This window comes from Cryptotermes secundus, unplaced genomic scaffold (genome assembly GCF_002891405.2).
Source record: "Cryptotermes secundus unplaced genomic scaffold, Csec_1.0 scaffold247, whole genome shotgun sequence".
Classification (NCBI taxonomy): domain Eukaryota; kingdom Metazoa; phylum Arthropoda; class Insecta; order Blattodea; family Kalotermitidae; genus Cryptotermes; species Cryptotermes secundus.
Window position 1 is genome coordinate 978,005 of NW_019740656.1, and position 25,106 is coordinate 1,003,110.

At 44.4% G+C, this 25,106-nt stretch overlaps 1 protein-coding gene across 3 annotated transcripts in view; it reads right to left on the reverse strand.

The window, feature by feature from the left end:
- LOC117282949 overlaps positions 1-25,106 on the reverse strand; it is a 577,502-nt gene that overhangs the window by 94,607 nt on the left and 457,789 nt on the right. For 2 of the 3 annotated variants that reach the window (XM_033754680.1, XM_033754681.1), the window contains exon 5: positions 16,699-16,762. The exons of the other annotated variant lie outside the window; for it this stretch is intronic. In XM_033754680.1, the coding sequence (XP_033610571.1) occupies positions 16,699-16,762 (64 nt within the window). The remainder of the gene's footprint in view (positions 1-16,698; positions 16,763-25,106) is intronic. 3 annotated transcript variants of the gene reach the window in all.

Here is a 25,106-nt window from a genome sequence, read left to right on the forward strand (position 1 = left end):
CTTTCTTTTTTCTTCTACCCTGAAGATTGAGGCGATACATTCCTCCTAATCATCTGTTTATATTATATCTACACGGCGGCACATCCCAGAAGGCGACGCTCTTCATAGTCACCGTCGTGACAACCTCAAATCTTACATGGAGAGGACTTGGTTATGACCTAGTATTAAATTCATAATCAACACTTTACCATTTGTTTCACGAATAATGAAATAACGGGAATTTACCCGGAGGCACTGTACAAGTTTAATTGAGTGTTAGCAAGATGTTGCGGTCGGTTAATCAGCGGAGATGCCGAGCTGAGATTAGGCAGCTGTGACACACTGCAAGCAGGTTATTGAATTAGCAGGCACCACCCAGCCAGCGCAGGCTGGCCGCCTGGTTCAGCGGGCATGAGAACTGCGCAGAGTGGCTCTCCCACTGCCTGCCTGCGGTCCTTGCGACCTGCGCTTCTTTCCTTCTCTTTATCCTTTCATCCTCTTCATCCTCCACTTCACTTCACTTCACTTCACTTCACTTCACTTCACCCTATCCTCAGCAATCGCTGGTCTTTCTCGAACTTAGCATTAATTTCTTTACCCTCCAAATTTCCTTCCAACCTCCTCGTCTTTCTTTCATTTCCTTATTTTACTTTCATTTCTCCTTTCCTCTTCATTTATTCTTCCATGCCCCGCCTCCTTCCCTATCCTTCCTTCATCCTCCTCCTTATCCCCCATTTTATCCTCATTCAACTTATGTCCCTCTCCCGTTTATTCTTCTTTGTGCCTCCCATCACTTACTTCCTCTTCTTCTTCATTCCTCTATCATTTATTCGTTTCCCTTCTCCCTTTTCTCATTCTTCACCTCATCATCCTTCATGCTATCTCCTTTTCTTCCTTCTTTCTATAATTTTCTGCTTCCTCGCGTTCATTTATTCCTCCCCCTTCACCTTCTTGTCCCATTCTTTCTTACTTCGTTCTCCTTACAGTTCTTTCTCTTCCACAGCGATTTTACATCTGTTGCGTCAGACTTATGGTTAGTATGGAGACGAAAATTACGACTGTGGCATTTTAAGTCTTGTGCGTGTTACATTGTTTGCAGGGATATCAGCTTGGTGCTCACCCGCAGCACTGCACGGCAATGGAGCGCAACCGTGAGGGGGACTTACGGTGCTGGCTGACTCAGCGGGCGCAGCAAGAACATGGAACTCGCCCTATGTTGAGTGTTCCCATGTAGAAACATCGTGACGTGTCACTCGGTGGCCATATCTGACAGTCAATAGATACTCAAATTTATCTTAACATTGCTTTTCTGATTTCATGACAAAGAAATTCATGTAAGCGTCAGACAAACCCGGCGAAATACGTCATTTGTCCTTCTAGTGAACTTAACGCAGGCTCATTTACGTTTCACTTCCTCCTTGAATCATCTAATTTATGATTTGTAAAATATTGAAACAATTTTACATGTACAAACACGTCCTTACTCCCACGTTCGGATTTTTCTCGCATTTTGTGGAGGTAACAACACAAGCGAAACGATAAACTGCATGTGAAAATCAGCTCCGAAGGCTGAGAAATAAACACTGGACAACACAAGCACCAGTGGCGTGCATTTAGTCTTGTAGCTATGCAGAAATATCACTTGTTGACTTATTTAAGGACTAACTAACTGAAATCCTTCTTGAGAAGCTAAAAGTTGTTCAGCTACTCCAGAAATTATCAGCATTCTTATTGAACCCAAATGTTCACTACCTTGTTCACAACAGCCCGCCACTGTTCGTTATCCACGGACAGATGAATCCAGTCTATACAATCGCATCCTATTTCTTTAACATTAACTTTAATATTATCCTCGAAAACACTCCTTGTTCTTCTTACGGTTTTCCACTAGAAATGTGTATGCGTGCTAAATGCTCTGCCCTCCCTGATCATTCCAAAAATATTTGTCGAGCAGAAGAAATTGTGAAGGTCCTCGTCAGGTAATTTTCTCCAAACTCCCATTCTTACATCTATCTTTTTTTTTCTGTGGTGCTACAGCCCCAATTTGGGCCTAGGCCTACCTCCATGAGACTCTTCGTTTCACTTCGGTTTACTAGATCTTACACATTCGGTAGGACTCCTTGGGCAAGTGATCAGCTCGTCGCAAGGCCTCTACCTGTAGACAAACACAGAAAAACGGATACAAACAGCCATGCCCTGGGTGGGATTCGAACCCACGATCCCGGCTTCCGAGCGAGCGAAGACAGTGCATGCCTTAGACCGCTCGGCTACCGTGACCGGCTTACATCTATCTTATGTCCAAATATTCCCCCTCAGCACCCTGTTCTCAAACTCCCTCAATCCATGTCCATCCCTTAATATGAGGTTCACGTTCCACCCCATACAAGACTAAGGCAAATTACAGTTTAACGACGCTTTACCAAATGTAATTGATATAATTTGAGTAGTATGTTTTAAATACAGACAGAAATTGCATTCACCTTCTGGTTGCCACTGTGCTTGCGCGCTTGTGTGGTACAGTGTCTGGCACAAGCAATGGACCCGGGTTAGATGCCAACTGTCGTCACTAACGTTCAATATTAGCAACAATATATGCCAATGTTGCGACAAGTTACCTGAATGTAGAGGCAGATTGAACTGCCTAAACGTCGTATAAGCGCTTATTTCGTACTTGTTTAACGGATGGCAAGATTACAAATTGATTAACTGGAAATCATTTGAAACGAAGTGGTCGTGGCCTATCCGAGCTGCTCTCCCGGCAGTTGCCTGGAAAAACTGAGGGAAACAACGGAGGATAGCCGGTGCCCTGGTCGAGATCTGAACCTAGCACCTCCCGAATACAAGCCTAGAGCGTTACCGCTACGCTGACCCGCTCAGTGTCACATATGTTAAGTGTGTCTCAGGAAATGAACATGGTTTCTCACTGCAGAGGCCCGAGTTCGAGCCAGGATATTTTACACGTCGGATTCGTTGTGGAGGAAGTCGAATCGGTTTTGCCCTACTAATCATCATTTCACCATTGCTATATACCGGCTCCTGAGATGAGTGGTGGCCCTGACCATGCAGCACATTATCACAACCTCAGTCTAAACAATTCGGGAAAATAGCTGCTTATTTAACGACGCTGTTAGTATCGAGACTCCACAGTGCCTATGACAGGATGATTTGTGGAGCAGCTTATAGGATAATAATTGGCAGGGGAAACCGAAGTACTCGGACAAACTGCGCTCTAGTGCCACGCGTTACTTAACCTAGGATCGCACCCTGGCCGCTGCGGCGGAAAGCAGGCACACGATGACCTGTCTGCATGCGACGTAGGGTGGTGACATAGCACACGGGAGGGGTGGAAAGCTACGAATTCGCCCCACCTCCCAAACAATTGGAATGAAGGAGGAAGCATACCAAGCAATTGGTATAAATAATTGAAAGTTATTTTGTTTTCTCACCTGCTGACTGAAAACGTGAAAATCAGAATACAACAAAAATATAATTTTGCCTGTGGTTCTGTATGGATGTGAAACTTGGTCTCTGACATTAAGGAAGGAACATAGACCGAGGGTGTTTGAGAACAGGGTGTTGAGGAGAATATTTGAACCGAAGAGAGATGAAGTGACAGGAGGTTGGAGAAAACTGCATAATGGGGAGCTTCATAACTTGTACTCTTCGCCAAGTATAATTAGAATGATCAAGTCAAGGAGAATGAGGTGAGCAGGGCTTGTAGAACGAATGAGGGAGAAGAGGAACATATATAGTATTTAGGTGGGAAAGCTAAAAGGAAGACAACAACGTAAGTGAGTGAATACTAGGGTGGGGTGGTATGGACTGGGTTGGACCAATGAAGGGCTCTTGTGAACACGATAATGAGCCTTCTGGTTCCTTCGAATATTGGGAAACTCTTGAGTAGCTGCACAATTGACGGTTTTCCAAGGACTCAGCTGCATGGACTTGGTTACATGCTTCTATCTTGCACACTCTAACGCGACTGGTCAAGTCCTCATGCGGTTTAATGAGAAGTTGGAAGTTGTTACGTCCTCCTTGCGGAAGGCGGGATGATCTGCAAAGCGGCATATTCTCCAAACTCCTTGGTTTTAGTCCGCAAGCGAATTATACCGACTAAGCGACCGCCGCTTGTCAGCGAAGTTAGTGCCAACTTTAGCGGATAGAGGGTGTCACGCGGTCAAGCTTAACGAATCCCCACGGCCGTTAATCCTGGTTTTCTAGACCGGAGCCGCCATTTTCTTCAAATAACTCCTCAATTATCCTCACGAGGCTGAGTGGACCCCGCTCCGGACCCACTGCTTCTCAGAATATCTCGTAGCGCCGGGAATCGAACCCGGGACCTGTGGATCTGTAGCCAGGAACTCTTGACTATGCATCACAGAGGCGGTCCAGCGGTATATTCTAGGACGAACCAAATGGACGCGTTCATTTAAACTAAACGTGAGACTGAACACTTAGACAGACAGACAGACAGACAGTGAGGCGCGGTGGTGGAGAAGGAAATGTGAACACGTTATTCACTTGTTTACTTCCCACTCCTTTGCTTGAAGGCTTGTGGAGGTGGTGTACAGCGAAGAGCTCTGGAAACACAAAGCGAGTAGGTAGAAATTAAATTGAAAATCAAAGCTCTCTCTGTGCTTAATTACCACGCTCTGAAGAGGAGTCGTGGAATGGAGGTACAGCTCCACTTTCATTTAAAGAAACCTACACATTTCGTCCGTTATCAGGTCTCTCTCTCTCTCTCCCTCTCTCAGGCATAAATATCAACTATCAAAAATTTCAGATACTGCTGGATTGGAGGTTCCCACAGCGCTGACTATTAATAGTACTATCATGGCAGATATGAAGCCGTGTAGTTCACAGATGTTTCGCAGCAACATACTGCCTACATCTTCAAAATGACTCAATACACAGATCAATATGCTAGCTTCACTTTTCTTAATGGCTAAATGCTTCAAAGAATGCCGTCTTCTGGGATGTGGCGACGTGTAGATATTTTGCTAACCGACGTTTCGGAATAACATATCGCCTCAATCTTCATGGTATAAGAAATTCGCGAGCGATGACCCAGCGTGAGCAGGTGTGTAGATGTAGGCGATACGTTCCTCCGAAACGTCGGTTAACATAATATCTACACGGCCCTAAACGTCCATATACTTATATTGTATTACTCGGCGTCACATGCCAGAAGATGGTATTCTTCCTTTAGAGTTGATTTCCTGACTCGTTTAAATATAATTATGATCCTTATGACAGATATTGTGTTCTGATGCTTCCTGCATGCAGAAGCAAAACGAGATGGAATTTTAATGTTTTGTTCAAGAAGCGTTCGCTACTCTCAGAAAATGCAGCGCATTTCAAATTGTGTTTCCTTTCTTCTCTCTGCGGAAGCTGAGCTGAGTCTGCATTCACTTTTATCGGCCATCTAACGAGAAGGGAACGCGCGCCGTTACCGTTGCGACTAGATCAACATGTCAGATCCGTTGGGTATTGCCATCTTAATTGGTTGTGTTCAGCGGTTTCCAAACATTCGCCTTTCTGCCTACTTCTGTCTTCCTTTCAGCCCCAAATCGTAACAAGAAGTGAAGGAATACTGATTTCATTTTATCTCCCTTCTTCTAAGTCCTCTTTTCATTTTCCTTCTCTTCCAAATTCTCCTCTTTTCCTCCTCTTCCTTCTCTCACCCCATACGCCTGCACATTCTCGCATTTACCCCTCGATCTATCCCCACCCCTACAATTGGGTAGTCCGATGAAAGTCAACCGAACTTTCGGAAGAATATGTCGCATTTATCTTCATGGTCGGAGCAGAGTCCTTTCTGTTTGTTACCTGCTACATGCTGCTTTTCTTTCTTGGCTTATTCTTCGACCCTGAAGATGGACGCCACATGTTCCTCCGAAACGTCGGTTTACTTTACGCGGCGTTACATACCAGAAGATAGAACTCTTCATAACCACCGCAGAGAGAACCTCTAATTTCTACTACGTGTTCTAGGCTTATTTAATCATGCTGCACCATCTACACACTGCTCCCGCAGGGCGGACCACGAACATAACTCTCAAATGCAATGTGAAACCGCGTATTAATGGTAAGATTAGATACCGGAGTGCCGATCACAGTGGTCGGCCGCGCGGTCTAAGGCATGAACCGTCTCCGCTAGCCTGAACACTGGGATCGTGGGTTTGAATCCCACTCAAGGCATGTATATCTGTATTGTGTGCGTTTATTCTGTGTTTGTGTTGTTCTGTGTGTAGGTAGCGGCCTTGTGACGAGCTGATCCCCCATCCAAGGAGTCTCACCGACTGTGTACAGATTAAGAAACTAAAAAGGCGGCCGAGGTCTGCAAGGGCTGTAGAGATGTAGATAGACACCGAAGTACTGGTTCAACTTCCTACTTCAGTCTCCAGGAAGCAAAATGTTTAGTCGAAACGTTGGTTAACGACCCACCAAACTACACGGCATCACACCCTATAAAACAGTAATCCTCATGCATTCACTGCGAAACAAGAGATGTGAGTGAAGTAATGTCTTGCTCTTGCCGTCAGACGAATGGAAAGACCTCAATGGGCCAGCTACGGAATGAATGCCCCTCTTAAGAAGTACGCAGAAATTACATGCGAAACACTAGTAAATATCTACCAGACTACACCGCGTCAAATTCGAGCCAATGATGTTTTTACCCTGAAGATGGAGGCAGCACTTTCCACCAGAACAACGGTACACGACGTCACATTCCAGAGGCCTGACTATTGACTCTGCTTCCCACAGTGTGCATACCAACTGGGGTCAATGTTTTTGCTCTGGACGATAGGCGAGTGGAAAGTATAATGAACCGGGACCCAGTTATGGAGTGAATGTCCCCCCCCCCCAAGATTGGACTGTGTCAGAAGGTTATGTATCGTGGGAACATATTGGCGATGTGGGGTCCAGATGCGAAAGAGAAGGTTGGCGCCCCGCCCCCGCTGTGGGCAAGGTGCCCCACATCCCCGAACCATATTATAAGTTGCAATTCCAAAGAATCTGAATTCAGCTTCAAGTGCTGAAAGTCATTTTGTGGCTATCATTTCATCTATGCCAGTGTTCCCCAACCTGTGTGCCGCGACAACAGTTAACAGGCTGTGGAGGCCTCAAGGGTTGTGAGACGTCGAAGCTCCAACATTTTCCAGGCACTCGGCTCACAGATGGCGGTGAGATTGTCAGCCTTACGCGCCGGTCGCCCTTTACCCTCAAGAATATTCTAAGAATATTCCTGGTACTCATTTCTGTTAGAGGCTGAGTCGACCCCAGGGCCGTAGTGCGACTGGAAGGGTTAGGTCAATTGAAAAAAAGTCTAATGATCACATCGGGACTTGAAACCGTGACATTCCGGCTTGTAGCATAGCCCCTCAACCAACTACGCTACCGCGTAAATTTCTTCAGCAATGGAGTGTGTCTAATTAAGGAATATCTTATGTGCAAATTGTCCACTTACAGTTCTTACGTGTAATGATGATCTTCCAGTTTTGAGGGGTTGTGCGTAGGGTTTGCAAAATTTATACAAATGTTACGAAGGCAGGTACTGTCCGAACTTTGTATCTAAGTCAGGCAACAAATAAACGTAGGAAGTTTGGAGCAGTTACAGAAACACATCGAAATCACAAGTCTCGGTGCGTCTGGCTGCCACGCATTGATATGCAGGCACAGCGCCCAAATGTCGTCACAATTTGCGACACGGCTTTCTTACGGCAGTAAGTGTGCTCAACTGAATCGCGATCGTTAGCCTTGCGGATTCACTATTAGACCTAAAGTGGCATATGGAACATTACACTTTCCTCTTACACTGTGATGGTTATTATACGTAACACTTATTTTCAACATAATCGCTCTGACTTCCAGTATGCTTACACGCTTGGTATGGTTCCCACAATGAGCAGAGATTGCCGTACAAGCATTCCCCTATTTTTCAAATATGGAAATAAACTTCTTTTGGGGAAATTGAAAAAATAATTTATTTCTGGGGGTTTTAAGTAAAAAGAAGTTTATATTTGTAAGATTTGAGGTTTTCACGGCGGTGATTATGAAGAATGCCGTCTTCTGGGATCTAGCGCCGTGTAGATCTTGTGTGAACCGACGTTTCGGAGGAACGTATCGCCTCCATCTCCAGGATACTAAAATCCGCGAGCGAGGAACCGTCATAAGCAGGTGGCTGCAGTCTGCAGTCTCGCTTATAACCTCTCGGCACGGACCACATAGAAGACACATATCTTACATTGTTTTAGTCCAACTGTTGCATTATTAAGTACCTGCTGCCTAGCAAAGGGCGTTGTTCCGTTGTTCGTCTCGCGGTCGTTGCCTATAAACGGTTCTGCACGCTACAGTTTTTAACCATGTATATTCGTATTGTAACATGTTGCGCGACTGAGAACCCCCCTCCACCCTCCTCTCCACGGTAACGTAGCGCTCCCCGCCACTCCCCTCCGCGGTGACGTCACGCGGTGACGTAACGCGCAACGCTAACGTAACCGTAATCAACGTCCTACTGTGACGTGGCACTCATTACGCCACAGGCAAGCACTGCAGCTATATAAGTGGATGCACAGTGCGTATCNTCACCCTGTAGTGTGCTATAACACACTCTTACACCCAGGAGACGCGGTGTGTAACGTAATGTAATGTAATGTAATGTAAAGTAACGTGCAATCTAAGTTTGGCAGGCAGAACATGGTCAGTAATGATACGCATGCGCAGACACTTGTATATCAAGGTCTCCACGCTTCTTAGGAAACACAAGCAAGGACCTACATTCCGAGAACACAACTCCTGCCAAGAAGAGTGTTCCCAGTGCCAACGCAATCTGCACAGAGGGCATTGCGAAATGGAAAGCCGTACTTTCTATTGTTTCCGCCGGCACATACCGACGAACATTCGGGTGCAGGCTCGACCTGAGCAAATGAGCCAGGTTTGATTCCCTGGGGGCCCACCCAGCCCCATATCCAGTGGGTACGGGAATCTCTTTCCCTGGACCAAGAAACTGACCACTCAACTCCATCCAATGCCGAGGATAAGAATCCGTTATACCTCCACTCCCCCACACGTCTTAATGGAGTTGTAAAGGTAAAGCTATCCCCGTAACAGGCTGTGGAGGCCCATAAGGTTGTGACATGTCGAGGTTCCTACATTTTCTCCAGACAATCGGCTCACAGATTGTGGTAATGTTGTCAGTCTTACGCGCCGGCCGCCTTTTACCCCCTACGAAGATTCCTGGTACTCATTTCTGTTAGAGGCTGAGTGGAACTCAGGGCCATAGTGCGGCTGGAAGGATTAGGTAAATTGAAAACATTCACCTCATCGGAACTCCTAACCGCGACCTTCCGGCTTGTAGCGTAGTGCCTCAGCCAACTACGTTAGAGTGATGCTTAATTAAATACAGGGACAACTTCACTGTTGCATCCTCAACAATGCACTCCTGTGCATCCTGTACTAATATACCAGTACCAAATCAAATCTCAGTTTCTTAAGAGTGCTGTCATCTCGAATGTGACTGCGTGTAGTCCGGTGTAAGTTCCCAGAAAAAGAATAATCTTCATAGCTGTTATCGTGAGAACCTCAAATCAGTAGACCGTGTCTCGTCATGACAACGGAAGTTCTAGGAAAATGTTAAACTTGTTTTTGAAGAGTCTTAATAGAATTTATCATGGTATAGTTGTCCCTGTGCTTAATTAATTAAGAACTACGCCATGAAGACTTGTGGGGAAGTTGAGGTATAAATCCACGTCTTCTTGACCTCAGCACTTGGAGGTGAGAGGTCAGCTTCACTCCCCGGCCGCTTTATCTCCCGGGAAAGAACCCACGGAGGCTGGGTGGGCTCCAGGGGCGGTCTGGACGCTGTGGAGAAGAGAAAATTCTTGCCCCTACAGGGACTAAAGTCAAGAAAAAGACGAAAACGAAAGGACGAGAAAATATTGTTAGTGTAACACCAGTCGAACTCGCAACGGAATGTGTCATCATCTGCTATACAAGCTTCAGTACTGTTAACTTCCCCTGCTTTCTCCCGTATTCCTGTCCGGTCTTACATGTAATCGAATGATACGTTGAGGCCGACTTTTAACGCAATCTCCCATGAATAACACGCACAAATAGTAAAAAGTAAACAATTTATTTTGTATATGTACTATACAACACGTCACACAGCCACATCAAAATATTATCAGTACTCAAAGAATAGACACGATACACGGAAATAAGGACGACTGCTCCTTCGTAACCAAGTATGCAACTTACGTCCATGCAACCTGTTAACGGTCTGCAGTTCGTTGCTATGGTATCCACGGATTGCCTAATTACAATGCTACATCTCACGCTCGCAAACAAACTCCATGGCTTGAGTCCGCATGAGAACTATACCGACCGAGCGACTGCCGCTTGTCGGCGAAGTTAGTGCCAACTTTAGCGGACAGAGGGTGTCGCGTGGTCAGCACAACGAATCCCCACTGCCATTAATTTCGGTTTTCTATGGCAAAATATTTTTTATTCAAAACGATTTTAAAGCCACAAACACCGAAGTACTTGGTTGTGAGAGGGATGAAATAACGGAGGTTGGTGAAAATTACATAAAATTCATAATCTGTACTCTTCGCCAAATATTATTAGAATTATCAAACTGAGGAGTATGAAATGTTTAGGACATGCCGAACGCATGGAATATGAGAGAATAGAAAAGTATGGAAAATTCTAGTAGGAAGGCTTGAAGGAAAGAATTCGCTGTTAAGATATAGGCGTAGATGGAAGAATAATATTAAAATTGATATCAGAGAAATAGTATGGGAAGATGTGGACTGGAGTCATTTGTCTTCATGACAGGGACTGGTGGCAAGCTCTTGTGGATACGGTTATGAACCTTGGAATTTCTGGAACAGCTGAGTAATTATTAGTGTAATAAAGGAAGGCGTGATTAATCGGTACTTAAGAGGAACAACTGATTAACGTTTAGAACGCTAACCCGGTGAAGTTAGGGCTTTCTAAACTTATTATGTACTCCGCCCACATCAACGCAGAGCCGAAGTTCCCTTTTATCTTCCCAGATGAGGAGAGGTTGCGTTATCTGCAGACAAGCCCCCCCCCCCCATCCTGTCAGACATAAAACTGACAGATCGTCTTGTCTGCGTTCCCAGGCTCTGGTTTGAAACAGCAGATGCAAATTCTCAGAAGGTAACCACGTCCTCTCTGACATGTTACTCTGGTATTTCCGTCGGGCTGCAATAATTTCATTTTCCTGTGTAACATTCAACTTTCTACTGCTCACCTGCCAGAGCTTCAAAAGGACAAAATGCACCCGTACTTGAAGTCAATTCTTAGTTTCAAGTTAGCATAATAATTCGATTTTCTTCTTTGCTTTAGTTTCAGGTCTTCAAGGATATTACTGTTGTTAATTTTCTTATCATGTCCCATTAACTATTTCGCTTAGTTGGGGGGTGGGGTCCAACTGGGTCCACTCGGCACGGCGGTCACTCTTTGGCCTATTGTAGCCTGCCCCGGTGATTATGATGATGGAGAATTTGGTAGAATGAAGGTTGGCAGAGGAAACCGAAGTACTCGGAGAAAACCCACCCTAAGGCCACTTTGTCCACCACAAATCCCACTTGACCAGGCCGACACTGAGCCCCACCCAGCCTCCTATCCAATGGCTACCGGGGGCTTTCTCCTATGGCGTACTGTTTCCAAATTTTTGGAAAGAAAGAGATATTACGTACTGTTTCCAATACCGGTATTTATTGTGCAAGTGGCAAAGTTAGTACAGTTTAAGCGGCCTCCGTAGTCTAGAGGTAACGTTCCCACCTCATGACTCGTAGTACGCGGGTTCAAATACCCGGCGGAGGTCGTCGAATTTTTAAGGGCGGAAAAATTCAGGGAACTAGTCCTCCGGGAGGGACTTTAAGTTGTGGGTCCCGTGTCGTAGCTTTACGGCACGTAAAAAGAACCTCATACCTCCAAAGGAGGTCACTGAGCCAAAATTGCGGGCGTTTCCCGCCCAACAGCAGTCACTGATACCTCTGGTAGATGGGGGAAGCATTATAGATACCTCTCAGCTAGTAGAGCCGGTCTCGCTGGCTGGGCGGGACTGATGGTAAGCACCAATACCGGTAGGATATAGAGGCTGGTAGAAANGTCAATACACTTTGCATCTCGTGTGAGGACATGGCGTGTTGCTCGTCTGTACAGTGTACAGTGTACTCTACAGTGAAATAGCTATATCTCGGTGCAACTCGTGTGAGGACATGGCGTGCTGCTCGTCTGTACAGTGTACAGTGTACTGTGCAGTGAAATAGCTCTATCTCGGTGCAGCTCGTGTGAGGACATGGCGTGTTGCTCGTCTGTACAGTGTACAGTGTACTGTGCAGTGAAATAGCTCTATCTCGGTGCAACTCGTGTGAGGACATGGCGTGTTGCTCGTCTGTACAGTGTACAGTGTACTGTGCAGTGAAATAGCTCTATCTCGGAAACCGTTCGGAATAGGACACATCTACATATATACTGTCTTTTTCAGAATGACCACTACGGTGACCTCTCAGAATACTGACCTTTCCTCCTTGGACATCCTGTCACACTATGTAGATTAATAGATTTTTATCGATGTTTCGAAGGAACCTGCTGCCTCCACCTTCAGGGGAGAAGAGAGCAGAGTCTAGATTGGTTCGTATATATCTACCTGACCTCTGTAATTATTATTATTATTGTTGTTATTATTTTTTTTATTGTTGTGCGGACGCTGCAGTCCATGAGGAACCTTGGCCGCTTTCGCGATTGCCCTCCCTTGGACTCGATCCTGTGACTCTAGTCTCCAATTTCGAATTCCCGTTGTCTTCAGATCTTCTTCAGCTGAATCCAGCCACTTGGCAGATGCTCTGGTTTACATAGGCTTCTGCTCCTGCATTCTCAAAACGTATCCAAACTACCTCAACCGCCCTACTTTGATCACTTTCACTGTATCTGGTACGTTATATAATTTATACAGTTCATGGTTACAGCTTGATCTCCATACACCATTTTCCTTAATTGGGCCATAAAGTTTTCTTAATGTCCTTCTTTCAAAAATTCGGAGCACATTCTCATCTTTCCTTGTGAGTGGGCCAGCTTTCACTTCCACGCACTACAAGCGTCTTATGTGGAACACATTTCTGATAACTAATCTAAATTCTTGTTACCGAAAGGGCAATACATAAAGAAACGTAAACCTATCTCTGTTACAGGCCGTGAAGTCCCGTAGGGTTGTGAGACGTCGAGGCTCCTATATTTTCTCTAGACAATCGGCTCACAGATGCTGGTCAGGTTGTCAGCCTTATGCGCCGGCCGCCCTTTAACCCCAGAAAGATTCTTGGTACTCATTTTTATTATAGGCTTAGTGCCTCAACCAACTGCGCTGCCGCGAATGACAATCCATATCAGTTTCAAATACTGTGATGGCGAAGGAGTACCTGTATTGTCTTGAAGACTTCATTCAACCGGGGCATTTGTGGTGAGCTGGAGCTGATCGAATTTCAAACAGGAATTTGTTTTGCATGCAAATTGGATGCAAGCCGACCGGCAGGCGACACGCGCCCCGATCTGCATGGCGGTACTACGTCACGCATTGCCCGGAGCAACTAGCTCACAAGTGATTGTCTCTCCTGGCTTTAAAACGCACACTGCAACAGTTTTACTCTTAACCATTTAAAGTGGTAATTATATGTACCACCTACTTTAACATTAAAAACTCTACAGTCTACTCACGGAGTGTATTTGTGTGTTCCGTATGGTTCTCGCAATAAACAGGGACTGTTTCCCTAAACAGCATTAACCCGTTGGGCTTTATAGCAGAGACGTAACGTGTTTCCTGTGAGGTATGGACTGAGTTTTCTGCCCACAGAGTGTATTTGTGTGTTCCGTATGGTTCTCACAATAAACAGCGACTGTTTCCCTAAACAGCATTAACCGGTTTGGGTTTTGTAGCGGAGACGTAATGTGTTTCCTGTGAGATACGGTATGAGTTTTCTGCCCACAGAATGTATTTGTGTGCTGCATATGGTTCTCACAATAAACAGCGACTGGGCGCACTTACCTCGCCATGCTGCTCCCTTTGAAGCTCAGTTGTGAAGGTTAGAGATTAGTGAAGACCTAACCTCTAAACTGTTCCGCAACCCGATTTCTAAGCTCAACTCTCAACACAAATTCCAGAAATCAGTGAACTTTGCCGAATGTGTTCATCAACCAGTGGCCCGTAATATGATTCTTAATTTAGGGCTAGACACAGACACACAGACAGCAAGGTTATATCATAAGCCTACTTATATTTTTGTTTTCAAAACAAGGAAAGTAGGTAAATATTAATGCCCTAGTCTTCTAGCGTGTAATCTGGACTTTACATTTACTAAACCAAGTGCCGACGTTAAGACCCTCCACGCCTCTATACACCTTCATGTAACAGTGGTAACTTTGGTTCAACTTCTGGGGCATTGCAGTATAAATAGCGGTGTTAGTACATAGCTCACAGGACAGTTTCACCATACATATGTCTCATGGTTCTTTTGGACCGGAATGGCCGCGTTATCGCGAGGTCACGCAGCGCGCGATTCGCATGTGGGATGGCTGCGGACATGATTTAGCACTCTGGCTTGGGCACATCCAACGGGCGGCCTGGCCCAAGGAGGAATCAAGCTTGGGCGACTTATGTCTCGCTCCAATTGCTCGGCGGGGTCTCACTTTCTCCTGTTTCCTTGATAAGCAGAATTACACGACTTGCCTTGAAATCTAAACACCGGTTACTGAACTGTGACAACATTAACTTGCTAGGTCTAGGGTCTCTGCCACCCACGCACATCCCTTTCAGACCGACCAGAAGGTGCCAAGTTTCGGTGGTTTGAAACGAAGAGGGGTGAAATAACAGGAGAATGGAGAACATTACATAATGAGGAGCTTCATAACTCAAGAAAGCGATCACAGTAGTCGCGCATTCTGACGCATGAACTGTTTTCACCCACTCGAACTCTCGGGTCGTGGGTTCAAATCCCACTCAAGGTATGGATTTCTGTGTTTATGTTAACCTGTGTGCAGGTAGAGGCTTTGCGACGGACTGATCCCCCGTCCAAGGAGTTCTACTGATTATGTACAGGATTACGAAACTGAAGAACAGGCCAGGGCCCAGCAAAGGGCTGTAGAGCGGTTGATAAATGAATGGGCAAATGAAAGAGGAAGAAATGAGCATGGCATGTAGCACACATCAGTGAGAAGAGAAACGCAGACAGGGATTTGGTAGGTAAGCCAGGAAGGACCGCTAGGAAGGCCTACCTAGTTGGGAGGATAATATTAAAAACAATTTTAGAGAAATAGAATGGGGTGGTATGGACTAGATTGGATAGGGACCAGGTGAGGGCTGTAACACGGTAATGAACCTTCGGGTTCCTTAAAATATTTGGGAAATTCTTGAGTAGCTGAGCGACTGGCGGGTTCTCAAGAAGTCAGCTCCGTTAGTTTGAGGGGTTTCTACTCGAGGTACGTGTATATCTTCTTCTGGGCTATCTAACGACGCTGTAAATGCCTATACGTGCCAGCATCTAATGTTACGACGACGATGATGCGTGATCAATTGAAAATGATTTGGAAGAAAGCAGTCGTGGCCTACTCACGGAAATGTCATGAAATTTGTCTGGAGGGACTGGAGAAAACGATGAGAAACCGCAGAATTTCCTCTGCCACGTGAAGCTTTCGAATGTAAGCCTAGAGTGCTCCACCCTGTAGGCCAGTGCGTTCAGTCTCGGTGTGTGTGTGTGTGTGTGTGTAGGTAGATACGGTAGACAATGTCGGCTACATACATATAAATCTGGGTACATCTAGTAGGAGTGGAGGTTCACACACCAGTGGTTATGACAAGTTCTATCTTCTGGGACATAATGCGTCTATTCCGTTGAAAGCCAACTGACGTTTCGGAGGTAATATCACCTCCGTCTCTAGGGTCGAATAATAAGCCAAGCACGTATGTAGTGTGAAGTTGGTAGCAAACATATTCGGAGCTCTGTCAAATATGAACGGACTATACGGAGTTATATCCCAGAAAATATACCTCTTCAGGGTAGAACGTTTTCAGTTCTCCCAACAGAATAGAGACATATGGATCAACCTACATATCTGAATGGGAAATAGCAAATTCCTTGAAATTCATACTTTCTTGGGTTACAATTTTCTTGTAGAATGATTAGTACCTTGACCTATTTCGTGGTTCAATTGATTTGGATTTATTTTCTCTTTTTATCTTCTTTCCACTCGAATTCCTAGCATTTGGCCAATCTAATTCAATAGGCTTTTAACTTTTTAAGGCCCACTGGTTGTATATGCACCACTTACTTTAACACACTAAAACTCTACATTCTACCCACAGAGTGTATTTGTGTGTTCCGTATGGTTCTCACAATAAACAGCGACTGTTTCCCTAAACAGCATTAACCGGCTGGGCCTTGTAGGGGAGACGTGACGTGTTTTCTGCAGGGCCCGTGTTAATTCGAAGCTTATTTAATGACGTTCTTAGCAGATCATACTACATGGAACTGAATGAAAAACTATTCTCTTAGTAACGAATTGGTTAGCCTGTGGCAGTGAGAGCCGTGGCCTACCTGGAGGGACTAGGGTAAAACACAGTCTCAGTCAGGGTAGCTGACTTTCAGGTTGAGGTTTGAACCCTGGACCTACCGAATATGGAGGAGTGGTACTCACTAGAGCAGAGCAGGTGTCCGGAAGTGACTATCTCTCTCAGCGCGCAGCCGTGTGAGTCAGGACTCTGAGAAAGACGAAAGAAAAACATAAGAAGAGGAACAGTGTGTATATGAAACAGAAAATTGAGAGGAAGAATAAAGTGTAAAGAAACATAAAATGGAGAGGAGGGAGAAGTTGTAAAGAAACAGAGAATGGAGAAGAAGATGGATATGAAACAGAAAATGAAGGAAAGGGAGGTGTAAAGAAACTGGAAATGGAGGACGAGAAGAGCGTGAAGGTGTATGAGAAGAAAACAAAGGATACAACGAAGAGTATGGAAGAAAGAGACAGATAACATAGCGAGGACGAGACACATATTTTGTGTCGCCCCCATAGTCCTCTCTTGCATGGAATCATCAATCCAAAAAACTGACTCATTTTGATGGATTTGAGGATCTTACGGGCGGTGACTATGAAAATTGTTCTTCCGGAATGTGACGCCATTTAATCTCGTTGAAGTTTACCGACGTTTCGGAGGGATGTGATGCCTTGAATTTCAGGACTGAGGCATGTCAAACAACCAGAAAGACGTAAGCGACAAGGAGTATTTTGGCTTTATCTTCGACCCTGAAAATGGAAGCAGTCGTTCATTTGAAACGTCGGTATTGAACTTGTTCTCAAATGCCAGAAGAGGGTATTCTTTGTGACTTGCTTTTTGATGCCGTGGCCCTGAGAGCGATGCCAATACACTGTTATTGAAAAGAATGTCAAGCATCACGCCATCAAGACATGTGGGGGAATGGAGGCATAACTCCACCAATTCTTGACCTCAGAACTGGACGGAGGAGAGTGGTCAGCTTGACGCCATGGCCGCTATACCCCCGGGGCTAGGTGGGCCCCAGAGCCGGTCTGGACGCTGTGGAGAAAATAAACATTTCTTGGCCCCGTTCGGAATCGAACCCCGGCCGCCAGTAGCCCGTTACTATCGCGACTGTCAGTACACTTCCGTGCCGCGCTGTTGTGGAACAGTTTCGTGCAGTTGGAACAGAAGTGAGGCCTCTGACAAGTGTTGCTTTCATCTTGTCTTCTCCTCGAGTGGATGAAGCTCTCGGGACGTAAAGACAAGGAGAGCCTGGCGAAAAGTGACCCTCCCTCCTGGCCACACAAAAACGTACAAAAGACATGACCTGATGAGTTGATTAATTGCCATATGAATCGCATTTCACTGCTCCTGCAGTTTTAACGCAGAATTGCTCAATAACGCCGTACATATATATTAACAGGTATATAGGTCTGGCCTATGTGTTCTTGTGTGTGCTGGGAATGCTGTGATTCTTATGCATGACACTTCGTAACGCTTACAGTGTTACTGCATAAACGGAAGAGTGGCATATGTCACTGGTTGCGCGCGTGATTATAAAATCTTCAATTTCATACGTTGAAATTTCAACGGAAAACTATTTCGATTATAATTATCACTATCACCACCGAGCACGATGACGTAGCGGTAACAAGGTAATTAAGATTTTACCCTGATGATGGAGACAGAAGATTACTCCGAATCCTGGAGGGACTGAAGAAGACATATTCTCGATCAGGATAGCCGGTGTCCCGTCCTGAGATTCAAACAGAGAACCTCCTGAATAAGAGTCAAACCCATTGCAAGGAAAACTGGACTTACGACACTCAAGCACAAAACACTATCACTCTTGCGCAATCATATAGAGCAACACAACATGCGCGCCATCTTCATCATTCTTGTATCTCTTTCTTGAGGATTACCCTTGACCAAACCTATCGATCCAGCAATCAATCATCTCTTATAGTACATAATAGTTAGGGCATGAGAATAGATGATTCGATTTTCCACGGCCCATTGGAACGCTAAGAGAGCCGCAATCCGTCATGGCTGGTGGAACAATTGCAGAGACCCAAGAGCCGAGGTCGCCATCTGAGGTTAAATTCTCGCTACGCCTTCATTCACAGCCCCTTGGATATCGAGATCACAGTCTAAACTTCATCAGATCCGTATCACAGACATATTGTGAATGTTATGTGCAAAATGTTCAACATGATACAGAGTCGTGTGAATATTTGGCGCAATGAAACGGCGAAATCAGAATTCATGTGTTGAATAACGCGCTGGACGTTACTGTAGGACAAGAATGTCATGGAAAGAGTAACAGCGAAATAATTTGAACGGCACTCATAATCCAGCGACGTTTCGGAAGAACTTGCTGCCTCATTTTCAAAATCGTAGCGTAACTCATGAAAGAAACCGACCTTGCCGGGCCTCTTTGGCTCTAAACATGCAAGCAGCACATCTATCCGAAACGTCGGCAGATTTTTACAGTAATACCCGACGTCACTTCATAGTCACAGCTGTGAGAACCTCAAATCCAACAAACCATTAACATTTTAAAGTACATTTTCACTGTATATACCACCTGTTTCAATTAACTGCTTACAGCTGTCATTGTTGACAGGCTCATAGCTGTTCACCTATCAACAAATTCCCAATATTCTATAGAATGTGAAAGTTCTTTACCGTCATCGCAACAGTCAGTCACTGGTCCTTACCTCGAGCCGGATTAATCCGGTCCGCACCCTCCAATTCTAATTCATTAAGCCCCATGATAATGTTATTCTCTCATCTACAGATCTCTTTCGTTCAGGTTTTCCTACTACGCCTCTTCCATGCGTGCTACATGCCTTACCCACCTCTTCCTATCTGACTTGATCATTCTAATAATATTTCGCGAGGAATACAAATTATGAACCTCCTCATTATGCAGTTTTCTTTAGCCTCATTATTTTCTCACTGTTAGGCCAAAATATTCTCCTGAGCACTAAAGTACTTTACAAAACGTTCCTATACCCGCTTCAGGATTCAAAATCGTTACATCTTCTGTACGTCACGCATTTATGTTCCTCACATCAAACAAATGCTTAATTTCGTAACACAGAGCTAAGCCGCTGTTTCCTAAAGGACACGCGGTGCTTCCTGTGAGGTAAGAACTGATTTTGCTGTGTTGCCGAGGCGAGCCTCATGCTCAAGGCGTCTGTTTCTTCGTCCTATTTTCCAGCAAGAAATCATTAAGCAACCTCTTCGAAGCTAAGTTTAATCTTTTTTTTTATGCTAGTGGGGTGGGACTAAGTCCCTTGTACTGCGGCCATTTCTGGCCTATTGTACCAGCCCCAGATGATAGGTGAGGGTGATTGTAGAGCAATTGGTGGAATGAGGATTGGCAGGGGAAACCGAAGTACTCGGAGAAAACCTGCCCCAGCGCCACTTTGTCCACTACAAATTCCACTTGACCAGACCCGGGATTGAACCCGGGCGGCCGCGGTGGGAAGCCAGCGACTAACCGCTTGAGCTATGGCGCGGCCAAGTTTAATCATAAAAAGTTTTATAAATTTAACTCAAAATTTCCATTGTTAGAGAGAAATAAATTTCTGACATCAAGGTGGCCTACTTTTTATTCGGAAGGTCCTGTATAAAATCTCTACTCCAAGACCTACTATATATTTCGGGTTTTCCTCAGTCTCTCTAGAAATAATCCAGAGAAAATTTTCAAATTAGTCAACGAAAATTTTACACCACAGTCTTCCTGTTTCGTTGTCCACTAATCGCCTTACCATTCGAAGAATAAAAAAGCTATCTCTGTAACAGGCCGTGGAGGACCATAAGGTAGTGAGACGTCGAGGCTCCCAAATTTTCTAGACAATTAGCTGACAGATGGCGGTGACGTGAATAACAGCATCTTTAAATACACGAAGACACAAATTTAAGAAAGTTTTAGATTTGAGGCTCTCGTGTCAGTTGTGGGACGGCGTGTAGTCTGGTAGGAGTTTACCGACTGCATCCACCTTCAGTGTCAAAGAGCATGCCTAGCAAGAAGTTCCTTGCTCCTTGCATAAAGTTTCATTTAGGTCGAATACTGTTCGGAAACATGTTAACACCTCCTGGTGGTCATCCACTGAAGTAGCGAGGAATTCGCAGAGAAATTTTAAGTGCCTAGATTGGTTAAACCGTCTGCATTCCAATCTGTCTGCATGTTGTTGGGGCATGTGATCCCTTCTGGTGATATGACCCAACACGTTACAGATGATATACATTAAACAATACAGAATTCCTTTCCAATGTTCTCGTTTGTGGTGCAGAAAACAAAATCGCTCGATGTGATCACTTTTATCTGCATCTTCCGACAAGACTGCAAGAGCGGAATATGTACCTAGATGACGTCTCTCTGTCAAATTTCTCCCTAATTTCTTGGTTTATTTCGCAACAGTTCGTTAGCTGCTTGCTTTTGCTAGAGGGCTGGGTACGGTGCTGCACTCCAGCTCAACAGAGGGAGAGCAGAGACGAATGAGGGTGAAAAAAAATGACGAAGAATGAAGGAGAGGAAAAAGAATAAAAATAGTGAGAAGAAATCATGGATAGGAGGAGGAGGTAAAGGGTCACAGTTGCGATGTTCTTATTAATCCAGTTCCCGTTCAGTACTCTCTCGCTCTCTCGTTGTTGACGTCTTCATTTCGTTAGTTGTTTCTGCATCCTTCTTCCTTTACTTCTTCATTAATTTTTTATTTTATTTGTTTCTCTATTTTTCATATTCTGTTTTCATTTTCTTTCCTACACTTTCATTAATTCTCTCTGTATTTGTTTCCTTATTCCTATATTTCTTTACTTCCTTATTTGTTTAGTTCTTGTTTACTTTCTCTTGCCTTCCTGTCTTCCTTCATTAATTTCTTTCTTTTCATCTTCCTAGTGTCTTCATTTCCTTTTCTTTTTATCTACTTTCTTTTGTTTTCTTCTTTCCTTTTTCCGTCAGTCTTTTCTTCCACTTCTAATTTCCCCCCCCCCTTTACTTTTATTTCAATTTAATTCCAGTCTTCTCAGTTACACAATACGCCATGAAGATGTATGGGGGAGTGAAGGAATAGCTCCACACATTCTTAATCTAAGTACGAAAGAGAGGGGAGTTGTCAGCCTCACGGCCCGGCCGCGTGAACCTCGGAAAGATCTGTACTTCTGCCAGGTATCGAACCCCGATTCCTCTGTCATTCAGCTCGTGGAAAACCATACGAAAGAGGAGTGAGAGGACGAGCAGAGGAACTGACTGCCGGAATAACGATAAATTTAATCAGCAGACGAGTGAGAAGCATAAACAGGGAGAAAACGAGCAGGGAAGCAAAAGGCGTGGACGTAGGAGAAGAGGAATAAGGAGAAAACAGAGGTGTGAGAGGAAGCATCAAGAAGAGCGGCGGATGAATATGTTTGAAAAGAGACAACTCAAAACCATAGCTGGGTCACTCTATCGACCAAGCTGGATGATCGCGGGATCTAGGCTCGATTCCCAGCAAGGGTAAGACACATTTCTCCATGGTGCCCAGACAGTCTCTGGGACCCACCCAGCGTCCTATTCAGTGAGTACCGGGGCCTTTCCCCACGACGCAATGCGGCCGGAACGTGATTCTGAGCGCTTACTGCCAACTAGTGAAGTTCTTAATAATATCTTTTTCCATAAATTCTTCCACTCCCTTCATACGCCTTCGAGGCGTGTTGCTCAGTTAATAAGCATGCCGACAAGTTGACCTCTAGTACAAGTCTGTACCAACTACATACAGGCAAGCCAGGATCACTCCGATCCAGTTCTGGACGCATGCGCAGGTAACATACCTGCGACTGCTCTATATATAATTAGCGTAATCACTTTGTCGAAAGGATATCAACTTCAGTGTTGTGCGTCATTTCCTGCGATAGGCGCGCAGTAATGTCCATCCGCCTATTATCGACCTCTAAAAGTATTTGCTTCCTATAAACAAGAGCGAGACAAATATACAGGGTGATCATTAATATATGTCGTGAAGACAGAAGGTTACTACGGGGCTGTGACGTATTGGGCCTTACATTATGCCTCTTGCCTTCTAGGCTATTATCATTTGTTTCAAGAGCGTTCATAACATACAGGATAATCCTTAATGCGCAGTAAACCGTGAAGCCTACTCGGGCCTATTTCTTAGCAGGACCCGAAGCTAACGATTCAAAAATTTTATTTTTATACAAAGGATTATCGTAAAATTAACCTAATTAATATCAACTGAAAATTCAGTTCTTACTTCACAAAAATCTTCCCGCGTCTTAATTACGATGCCAATGAATTAACGATATTTAGGGGAATCTGTTTACTTCGAACGTCAAATCCATAAATATATTCTGTGACGAAAATGCGGCCTTTTAATGTAACTAAGTACGTACCGCATACAGCAACCATCTAATTTAAATGATAAGAAGAAGGTTCTGACCTTGAAGAGTCTATCCGAACGCATGCGAGGTCTGACAATAAAGTTGGCGAACTTGCCAGCGCGTGCTTGCCGTAGCAGCGATGCACAGAAACCTCAGTATGTATACATGTATGTATGTATGTATGTATGAAACAGTCAACAGGGTTTACTATATGGAAATCTGAAAAAGCTGCGTGAAAAAGGTAAATGGAAATGACCCGAACTTTTTGCCAACAACCTATGGATCTTGCATTACGACAATGCACCTGCTCACGTCTGAGGGAGCTTTAGCTGGTAAACAAATAATTGTGCTAGAACACCCTCCGTATTCGCCAGATCTAGCCCACAGTGACTTTTTCCTGTTCCCAAAGATAAAGGCTGAACGGAGTTCATGGAGGTAGGCCTAGGCCCACTGGGGCCGTAGTGCCAAGGAAAAAAAAAAGATAAAGGGAATATTGAAAGAAGGCATTTTGATGAGGTTGACGTCATAGGATGGCAGCTCTGAAGGCCATTCCACAAAACCAGTTCCAAAAATTTTTGGAGGGTGGACTAGGCGCTGGCATCGGTGCATAGCTTCCCAAAGGGAAGTTCTCTGAAGGTGACCACAGTGATACTGAGCAATGAATTATGTACCAATTTTACAGCAATGAGCTCACGAACTATATTGTAGACAACGCATATATGTACCGTAAACCTTCACAGTTTTGCGATGACTATAAGCCATCCAGTCGCTCCGGTGTGAGGCCCAGACAAAAGCCGCGCGTGGAGATGACGTAGATACGACATTCCAGTCAAACTTGTCATAGCCTGGTTCAGCTTCCGGGAATTCTAACGCGATGTTCTCACTAATCCGATGTAATCTCTCTCTCTCTGCACTTAAGAACGTTATTTATTTTTACTTCCGTATTGGTTTATTTAATTTCTATCTCATTTTATTTAATTTCTTGTTGCCTTTTCACTTTCCTCTTCTACGTGTTCTGATTTAAGTCTTTAAAGCACAGTGGTTATTATTTTTATCACCAGGATTAACATCTAAAAGAAACTCTATATTCTGCCCACAAGTGTATTTGTGTGTTCCGTATGGTTCTCACAATAAACAGCGACTGTTTTCCTAAACAACATTAACCGGTTGGGCTTTGTAATGGAGACGTAATGTGTTTCCTGAGAGGCACGGACTGAGTTTTCTGCCCACAGAGTGTATTTGTGTGTTCCATACGGTTCTCACAATAAACGGTGACTGTTTCTCTAAACAACATTAACCGGTTGGGCTTTGTAGCAGCGATGTGATGTGTTTCCCGTGAGGTACGGTCTGAATATATATATGTATAATTTTACGCATTTCTTCTTATATATCAACCAGTTACGAAAAAACTGTCAGAACAAATAGCCCATCTTACAGTTATGCTCTTTAGCCCGAGGGGCAGACCAGTCCTTCACGGTTGCAAGATGCCATAATGGAGGACAGAAGAGGTTGCTGAACAAACCTCACAGCGCGTGTCCGCCAGGAAACAAACACATAAATTACAGGGTGACAGACATATTGGGGAACAGTTATTATTGTTATTATTTAGAGTAAATTGGGTGTACTAATGAGGTTAATAGCTGAAACATTTCTCTCAGCAAAGAAAAATGACGACTCATTGGGAAATCCTTTATAGCTGCGAGTTATAATCTCTTCTCTCGCGAAACAAATCTTTAGAAAAGATGAAGTCTTGTTCCTTCTTCGAATTACGTTTCAGTAGTGAAAGCTACATGAATATCCCAAGCGTTGACGTTTATTATGTTGTTATTTTTCTTGATGCCGTACGTTACAGAAGTGTGTGTGTGCGTGCGTGCTGTATAGAGGCAGAACTGCCATTCTCTGTCCCAATTGTTCTGTTGTTTATGGAATCCTAATTCTTAATGTTACAAGGTGTGGTGGTCGTCTTTCAAGAGACATTTCAAAGTGTGAAATAAATTGCTTGTGGCGAAACCGGAAGTACGAAATATTAAAACCTGCTTGACAAAAGTAGATATAAGCACGTCACACGGCGAAAGTGGCGTAGGACGAACATGGCAACAATACAACAACAGAAATATAAAAGATAACAGCAAAGAATGGAAACACGAAAGCAATGAAGAAAGGACGTGAAGTTTCGACTGTC